Source organism: Procambarus clarkii, chromosome 57 (assembly GCF_040958095.1).
Source record: "Procambarus clarkii isolate CNS0578487 chromosome 57, FALCON_Pclarkii_2.0, whole genome shotgun sequence".
In the NCBI taxonomy this organism is placed as follows: Eukaryota; Metazoa; Arthropoda; class Malacostraca; order Decapoda; family Cambaridae; genus Procambarus; species Procambarus clarkii.
In genome coordinates this window covers 13201293-13210757 of record NC_091206.1, presented here as the reverse complement: position 1 = coordinate 13210757, position 9465 = coordinate 13201293, and the positions used below count along the sequence as shown (strand labels likewise).

Here is a 9465-nt window from a genome sequence, read left to right as displayed (position 1 = left end):
TCCAGCACACTACACCCAGTGTGTCCTGGACTCCAGCACACTACACCTGGTGTGTCCTAGACTCCAGCACACTACACCTGGTGTGTCCTGGACTCCAGCACACTACACCTGGTGTGTCCTGGACTCCAGCACACTACACCTGGTGTGTCCTGGACTCCAGCACACTACACCTGGTGTGTCCTGGACTCTAGCACACTACACCTGGTGTGTCCTGGACTCCAGCACACTACACCCAGTGTGTCCTGGACTCCAGCACACTACACCTGGTGTGTCCTGGACTCCAGCACACTACACCTGGTGTGTCCTGGACTCCAGGGCGCTCAGCTTCTTAACGCATTCCAGTTACAAAACCTTTCCAGCCGTCCCAAGCGCCAACTTCTCTACACAGGACAATTTGGTAACTTTGCCTGGCGTTACAATAATTGAACAGCGGGCGTCGCTTCTTAGCGTCGTCCTGGCGTCGTCTCCGTCTTCCTGGCGTCGTCTCTGTCGTCCTGGGGTAGTCTCTGTTGTCCAGGCGTCGTCTTCGTCGTCCTGGCGTCGTCTCCGTCGTCCTGGCGTCGTCTCCGTCGTCCTGGCGTTGTCTCCGTCGTCCTGGCGTCGTCTCCGTCGTCCTGGCGTCGTTTCCGTCGTCCTGGTGTCCTGGCGTCGTCTCCGTCGTCCAGGCGTCGTCCTGGCGTCGTCTCCGTCGTCCTGGCGTCGTCTCCGTCGTCCTGGCGTCGTCTCCGTCGTCCTGGCGTCGTCTCCGTCGTCCTGGCGTCGTCTCCGTCGTCCTGGCGTCGTCTCCGTCGTCCTGGCGTTGTCTCCGTCGTCCTGTCGTCGTCTCCGTCGTCCTGGCGTCGTTTCCGTCGTCCTGGTGTCCGGGCGTCGTCTCCGTCGTCCTGGCGTCGTCTCCGTCGTCCAGGCGTCGTCTCCGTCGTCCTGGCGTCGTCTCCGTCGTCCTGGCGTCGCCTCCGTCGTCCAGGCGTCGTCCTGGCGTCGTCTCCGTTGTCCTGGCGTCGCCTCCGTCGTCCAGGCGTCGTCTCCGTCGTCCTGGCGTCGTCTCCGTCGTCCTGGCGTCGTCTCCGTCGTCCTGGCGTCGTCTCCGTCGTCCTGGCGTCGCCTCCGTCGTCCAGGCGTCGTCCTGGCGTCCTGGCGTCGTCTCCGTCGTCATGGCGTCGTCTCCGTCGTCCAGGCGTCGTCCTGGCGTCGTCTCCGTCGTCCTGGCGTCGTCTCCGTCGTCCTGGCGTCGTCTCCGTCGTCCTGGCGTCGTCTCCGTCGTCCTGGCGTCGCCTCCGTCGTCCAGGCGTCGTCCTGGCGTCCTGGCGTCTTCTCCGTTGTCCTGGCGTCGCCTCCGTCGTCCAGGCGTCGTCTCCGTCGTCCTGGCGTCGTCTCCGTCGTCCTGGCGTCGTCTCCGTCGTCCTGGCGTCGTCTCCGTCGTCCTGGCGTCGCCTCCGTCGTCCAGGCGTCGTCCTGGCGTCCTGGCGTCGTCTCCGTCGTCATGGCGTCGCCTCCATCGCCCCGGTTCCATCGACATCACAATCACTCCGGTGTTATCGATGTCGTCGAGTCGTCTCCCGAGGCCTGATATCATATCGTCGTCGTCTTCGATCTGAGATCAAGGCCGTCCCTGCGAGTCGCATCCCCGGGAGCAGTAACGTTTAGACGCTCGTCCCAAGGCACAGCCGTAAGACAATTTAATTGACAATAAGCTTGTAGTGGCAAACTGTGCGCTTTCCTGCAATGGCTGTTTAGAAATTCTGTCTGCGAGTGTATGCCCCGACCAAGACCAACCATTGCCTCAAGTTTATGGTTCAATATTGTAATCTAATTGGCCGTTGGCTGGTTAGTATGAGTGCCTCGCCAGGGGTGTTTAACATGTGCCCGCCCGCTACTGCCATGGACAGTGCCACAACACGGCTCTAGGGAGAGTGCCACAACACGGCTCTAGGTAGAGTGCCACGACACGGCTCTAGGTAGAGTGCCACGACACGGCTCTAGGTAGAGTGCCACGACACGGCTCTAGGGAGAGTGCCACAACACGGCTCTAGGCAGAGTCCCCACAACACGGCTCTAGGCAGAGTCCCCACAACACGGCTCTAGGCAGAGTCCCCCACAACACGGCTCTACGGTTATATATACATAATCCAATCACAATAACGTGACATATCTATCATAAAAATATTAAGGCAATGTGGTGGGATTGAACTCGCGTCTCTGGTCTCCCTAGGCACTATCCACCAGGCCTCGATGAGGTTAAAAAAAAATTACCACAAAACCAGAAATTCTACCGAACAAACACGTGGCTTAAAAATCACTTAGCTGGTACCCACAATCGCTGGTACCCACAATCGCTGGTACCCACAATCGCTGGTACCCACAATCGCTGGTACCCACAATCGCTGGTACCCACAATCGCTGGTACCCACAATCGCTGGTACCCACAATCGCTGGTACCCACAATCTAATTCTTACCTGATACCCGGCCACACTCCGCTGTTACGAAGTGGTATTCTCCACACCACAACGACGGTCTCACTTCATGCAGGTCGGCGTTCAATCCCCGACCGTCTAAGTGGTTGGGGCACCATTCCTTCCCCCCCACCGTCTCATCCCAAATCCTTATCCTGATATATTCCATGTGCTATATAGTCGTAATGGCTTGGCGTTTTCTCCTAATAGTTCCCTTCACCTAAACACTTGGTGGGGTTCGAACAGGGATGCGGAGATGCTACATCGACGCTCTATAGCCACTAAACCATAGGCTTCCGTGAGAGCAAATGGTGTCACTGGGCCCAACCAGCCCTCACAAGAGGGTGTGTTAAAAAGACTAATTGAACCGTAATTTAGGAGATTGAGTATCCCTCAATCTAGAATTAACCGCACTGGTAGAAGGGCAATCCGGCCCCCTTGAGGTTATCTTGAGATGATTTCGGGGCTTTTAGTGTCCCCGCGGCCCGGTCCTCGACCAGGCCTCCACCTCCAGGAAGCAGCCCGTGACAGCTGACTAACACCCAGGTACCTATTTTACTGCTAGGTAACAGGGCCATAGGGTGAAAGAAACTCTGCCCATTGTTTCTCGCCGGCGACCGGAATCGAACCCGGGACCACAGGATCACAAGTCCAGCGTGCTGTCCGCTCGGCCGACCGGCTCCCTGGTCGACGATTGTCGACCGGCCGAGGCAAAAAAAAACTGGAACCGGTTATACTTTGCGGCAAGTGACCGGACACGTATATAGGGAAGTGTTCAGGACGCTGGTCGGTTATTGTCGTGCCGGACTCTCTCGCCGCACCACGAACCCCTCTGTTATCCGGATCCGGCTATATTAAAAAAAAATAATTTAATTTATTGTTTAATACAATGTTGGGTTTTGTTGACCTGTAAAGTTTGTTAACCAGTAAAGTGACCCCGTAACTTTTTTGTTCTTGTTGTTGTTAAAGATTCGCTACCTAGAACGAAAAGTTCCAAGTAGCACGGGATATGGTGAGCCCGTAGACATTTTTTTTTATCTATGCTGTTTTAAATTGGTAATTTAGCAAGATAAATCTGTTAATTTAGTCGAGTTTAGAAGACAAGGTGATTACAGGTGCAAATTTAGCTAAGCTTAAACTGCTGCTCTAAGATGGCTAAGTATTTCGCCGAATTAAGATGTTTACGTAGTTATATGTAACATCTTGTGCTCCCTCTCAGGAACGACCTTCTCTACTGTCAGGAACGACCTTTTCTGCTCTCTGAAATGACCTCTTCTGCTCTTAGGAACGACTTTTTCTCATCAGAGGAACGACCTTATCAACCTTCAGGAACGACTTCTCTCAACCTCAGTATGCTAAACGCTTCCATCAGGCAGCTGATTTCAATTATTCGACGAATTATTTTTTTGTACCTTTACAAAAGTTATAATTGGCAGTTATTAAAATTTCAATTAATATTTTTATTAGCTTTATAACATGCGGAATATATTTGTTTTTGGTTTTTGGGTTTTTGCTTTTATTTTATTGTATAGTAATGAATAATTATTGGTATATAATTTTATTGGAAGATGATATGTGTGTGTGTGTGTGTGTGTGTGTACGGCCTGGAATCGAATCTTAGGACTACGATCCCCGAGCGCTGTCCACTCAGCCTCGAGGTCTCAGGTTGTTTAGAAAGGTCCCAGATTGATGTGTGTGTACTCACCTAGTTGTACTTGCGGGGGGTTGAGTTTCGGCTCTTTGGTCCCGCCTCTCAACTGTCAATCAACTGGTGTACTTTTTCCTGAGCCTACTGGGCTCTATCGTATCTACATTTGAAACTGTGTATGGAGTCAACCTCTAACACATCACTGTCTAATGCATTCCATTTACTAACTACTCTGACACTGAAAAAAAATCTTTTCAATGTCTCTGTGGCTCATTTGGTTACTAAGTTTCCACCTGTGTCCCCTTGGTGTTCCGTGTGTGTGTGTGTATGTTTGTATGTGTATTTACTATTTGTGTTTTCTATCTGTGCCTGCGTGAATCGAGTTATTAGCTCATGGACCCCGGCTTTCTGACCAATCTATTTTTTTCCTTTATTATGTCGGCTACATATGTTTCTCTCTAACATACACACACACACACGTACCCAAGAAGCAGCCCATAGCAGCTGTCTAACTCCCAGGTACCGAATTATTGCTTGGTGAACAGGCGCATTATGTGAAAGAACACCGATCTGTCCATTTGTTTCTGCCTCGGGCGGGAAGGAATCGAACCCGGGCTGGTACGACTACGACTTTCGAGCGCTGTTCACTCATCCATGCGGCCCTGAGTGAGAGTGAGAGAATGGGGCCTCTCTCTCTCTCTCTCTCTCTCTCTCTCTCTCTCTCTCTCTCTCTCTCTCTCTCTCTCTCTCTCTCTCTCTCTCTCTCTCTCTCTCTCTCTCTCTCTCTAATCAAAGAATTCAAGACCTACGTAACACATACCGCCTTTTGATCAGGTGGCGTCCGATCTTTGCTTGGACGATTTCCTGGTTCTTTTCAGCGAAAAAAAATAAAACTCAATCAAAAGTTGCTTTAACCTTTAAATTGGCGCTTGTCTGCTACTAATTGAAACGAAAATCAAGAAGGCCAGGATGGCTGGTCACAGGTAGTGGGCGGGTACATGGCTGGTCACAGGTAGTGGGCGGGTACATGGCTGGTCACAGGTAGTGGGCGGGTACATGGCTGGTCACAGGTAGTGGGCGGGTACATGGCTGGTCACAGGTAGTGGGCGGGTACATGGCTGGTCGCAGGTAGTGGGCGGGTACATGGCTGGTCACAGGTAGTGGGCGGGTACATGGCTGGTTGCAGGTAGTGAGCGGGTACATGGCTGGTCACAGGTAGTGGGCGGGTACATGGCTGGTCACAGGTAGTGGGCGGGTACATGGCTGGTTACAGGTAGTGGGCGGGTACATGGCTGGTCGCAGGTAGTGGGCGGGTACATGGCTGGTCGCAGGTAGTGGGCGGGTACATGGCTGGTTGCAGGTAGTGGGCGGGTACATGGCTGGTCACAGGTAGTGAGCGGGTACATGGCTGGTCGCAGGTAGTGAGCGGGTACATGGCTGGTCGCAGGTAGTGGGCGGGTACATGGCTGGTTGCAGGTAGTGGGCGGGTACATGGCTGGTCACAGGTAGTGAGCGGGTACATGGCTGGTCTCAGGTAGTGGGCGGGTACATGGCTGGTTGCAGGTAGTGGGCGGGTACATGGCTGGTCTCAGGTAGTGGGCGGGTACATGGCTGGTCGCAGGTAGTGGGCGGGTACATGGCTGGTTGCAGGTAGTGGGCGGGTACATGGCTGGTCGCAGGTAGTGAGCGGGTACATGGCTGGTCTCAGGTAGTGGGCGGGTACATGGCTGGTTGCAGGTAGTGGGCGGGTACATGGCTGGTCGCAGGTAGTGAGCGGGTACATGGCTGGTCGCAGGTAGTGGGCGGGTACATGGCTGGTTGCAGGTAGTGGGCGGGTACATGGCTGGTCGCAGGTAGTGAGCGGGTACATGGCTGGTCTCAGGTAGTGGGCGGGTACATGGCTGGTTGCAGGTAGTGGGCGGGTACATGGCTGGTTGCAGGTAGTGGGCGGGTACATGGCTGGTTGCAGGTAGTGGGCGGGTACATGGCTGGTCTCAGGTAGTGGGCGGGTACATGGCTGGTTGCAGGTAGTGGGCGGGTACATGGCTGGTCTCAGGTAGTGGGCGGGTACATAGCTGGTTGCAGGTAGTGGGCGGGTACATGGCTGGTCTCAGGTAGTGGGCGGGTACATGGCTGGTTGCAGGTAGTGAGCGGGTACATGGCTGGTCGCAGGTAGTGGGCGGGTACATGGCTGGTTACAGGTAGTGGGCGGGTACATGGCTGGTCACAGGTAGTGGGCGGGTACATGGCTGGTCACAGGTAGTGGGCGGGTACATGGCTGGTCACAGGTAGTGGGCGGGTACATGGCTGGTTGCAGGTAGTGGGCGGGTACATAGCTGGTCGCAGGAAGACAATGCCTCTGTTAACATAAGTCGTCAACCAACTTTCTTAGCTCCTCCAGTAGTACAGTCGAGGGGTCGTCCGGGCAGTGGTTATGGTCGTGCCTCCCCTGAAGGTGTTCAACGTGCTAGTGATTCCTTACCAACGACTGACGACCTGGACGTGTGTGTCCCTCCAGAGACTCAACCCCCACCTCGTTCCTCTTCCACCCCTTCAATCTCTTATCATTATCCCCTCCTTCTCTTCCACCAACACGGCTCATTCCCACCCATCTCTTTACCGTTCTATTTTCCCATCTATATCCCTCCAATTAAACATAACTACCCCTCGCACCTATTACGCTTTCCCTTTCCACTCACTACACTTTAACATTCCGGCCACTCATCCCACCCCTCTCCGACCCCTCCACGTCCCCTCCACGCCCCTCCACGCCCCTCCACGCCCCTCCACGCCCCTCCACGCCCCTCTACGTCCCCTCCCCGTTCACCCACCCGCAGCGAGGCCTTACCTCGACCCTCCGCGGTGTGGAGAAGAAACTCCGCAGCGGAGACTCTTTGTTTCCGCTTCCAAGTCTTTGTGTTTTCAACTCCTTTATCACCCTCTCGCGGCTCTCAACCGTGGTTGACGTGGTTTATGGGCCGTGTCAAGCGAGGGACTGGTCTGCGTGGCCTGCAGGTGGAGGCTCTGAGGGCTGGGATGGTGGGTAGGGCTTGGAGGACGGAGTACGACTGGATTGCACGCAACAAGGAAGGGGGTGGTCTTGTCGAGTGCCCTCCAGCTGCCTGGTCGTCAAGTGGTCAAGTGGTTTGACGGTGTGGTCCGGTCAAGTGTTGTCATCTGGTCAAGTGTCGTGCAACAGGGGTCTTGTTGTGGGGTCTAAGACAAGGGAACTGGTCTCTGGCAAAGGTTTCTGACCTAGTAACCTAAGACAAGGATGTGAGATTGAGATCTAGGTGCTGTAAGTGGTGCCCAACCGCTTGGGCTGGATGGAATAGAGCGACGGTCTCACTTCATGAAGATCGGCGTTCAATCCCCGACCGTCCAAGTGGTTGGGCACTATTCCCCCCCCCCCCCCCGTCCCATCCCAAATCCTTATCATGACCCCTTCCCAGTGCTATATAGTCGTAATGGTATTTTTAGCAGTTCTCGTCTCTCCCGACTCCTATTAATTTTATTTCGTCTGAGAACATTAAAATGTAGAAGATTAACATGGGAGTCTCGTCGATGACGGTAATTAGGACGAGCGAAGGTCATTAAACAGAGCTTTGGTAGACGCTAGTAGTAAGAGTCTCCACTCTTACTGAGACTCTCTGTTATCTGTTCTCAACTCTGTTTAGAACTCTCCCCGTAACCCCCTGTTGGTTTAGAGAGCTTTGTGTGTGTGTGTGTGTGTGTGTGTGTGTGTGTGTGTGTGTGTGTGTGTGTGTGTGTGTGTGTTGGGGTCCTGCATCCATACGCACCTAGTGCCAAGTGCCCTCCTTACACAGGGGCAGGAGTGTCACACTGCGGCGCTCGGCGTGGCACTGGTGCCGCAAGTGGGAGAGAGAGAGAGGCGGGCCTGGCCTTCCCCCCTCACACGAGTCAAGAGGGAGCCAGGCCTCTTGACCAAGGCCGAGTCAAGTCCAGGACTGAAATGGGCCTGCGGTCTGGCGGAGTGGCAATGAAGAAGCAGCTGCCGAGATCATAGGAAAAATGCCAGCCCGGTTTTACGGCTGATAAAAGTACAACATCTGCGGAACAGGAAGGCCTCGTAGAGCTCGTAGGAAAGGGAGGCCTCCTGCAGCATATGGGAAAGGGAGGCCTCGTGCAGCACATGGGAGAGGGGGGGGAGGGAATTTTGTGAGAAATATATTTAGTAGATATGATAGAGGAAAAATACGTCAGGAGTCAGTACATTGGAGAACCAACGGTTAGAAAGGCGGGGTCCAAGAGCTAACAGCTCGATCCTGCAGGCGCAAGTAGCAAACACACACACACACACACACACACACACACACACACACACACACACACACACACACACACACACACACACACTACTAAATAGTTAGTATAACAGTTGATTGACAGTTGAGAGGCGGGCCAAAAGAGCAAAGCTCAACCCCCGCCAACACAACTAGGTGAATAAACACACACACACACACACACACACACACACACACACACACACACACACACACACACACACACACACACACACACACACACACACATAAAGCTTCCCCATACCATAATACACACACACATCAGGCAGCGACCGCAGCCTTCCATAGCCATATATCCGGCCAGCAATATTGCAGCGCCACGGCTCCGGCTCGGCGCCCGTGACAACCAATAACAAACACTATCAGAAGTTCCTCCTCAGGCTCAACACATAAAAATTTCCATAACTCTCTTCAGCCAACATTGCCGTGCAGTAAAGTGTCTGTGTGTGTGTTTTTTGTGTGTGGGGGAGCGTGAGTAGGGGAGGGGGATGAAGGGAGGGGTAGAGGGGGGTAGGGGGTTAGTAGAGGGAGGGGGGGGGGATTTGGGTGAGGGGAAGGAGTAGGGTAAGAGGTAAACCATCAACCAGGGTAAAGGGGAGGGCAGTGGATAAGAGATAAAAGTGGGGGGTGGGGGGTTGACTAGATAGAAGAGCATCTAAGAAAAGGAGAGATGAGGCTAGAGAGAAGAAAAGTGAGGGTAGAGAAGAGGGTAATATGAGGAAAAAATGAGGGAAAATGGAGTTGGGAAATGTGAAGAATCAGAGTAGGGGGAAAGGGAATTAGCAGAAGAAAGGGCCAAGTTATTACGACTATATAGCATCAGGGTGAGGGAGGGAAGTGCGTGAGAGGAGGGTAGAAGATTGAAGAGAAAGAATAGAGTGAAGAGAGGTAAAGAGGCAGACGATAATGATGGAGGAGGGTGAGGCAGGGCCAAAACTATTCTTACGATGATGTCCGAGATTTGAACACCAAAAGCCCTACGGTGGAGGGCTCCGAACCCCGTAAAGAGTGTGTTGAACACCCTCTGCTTCAACGGTCGCC

The 9465-nt window shown here is 53.6% G+C and overlaps 1 protein-coding gene across 1 annotated transcript; it reads right to left on the bottom strand.

Annotated features, from left to right (window-relative positions):
- Positions 1 to 328: 328 nt before the first annotated feature.
- On the bottom strand, positions 329 to 1573 carry LOC123744956 (eukaryotic translation initiation factor 3 subunit A-like). Its single transcript, XM_045725177.2, has one exon. The coding sequence runs from the start codon at positions 1571 to 1573 to the stop codon at positions 329 to 331; it is 1245 nt and encodes a 414-aa protein (XP_045581133.2).
- Between the last annotated feature and the right edge of the window lie 7892 nt (positions 1574 to 9465).

Coding starts and splice junctions, on each gene's coding strand:
- LOC123744956 (XM_045725177.2), bottom strand. CDS start 1,573: ATGATATCAGGCCTCGGGAGACGACTCGACGACATCGATAACACCGGA.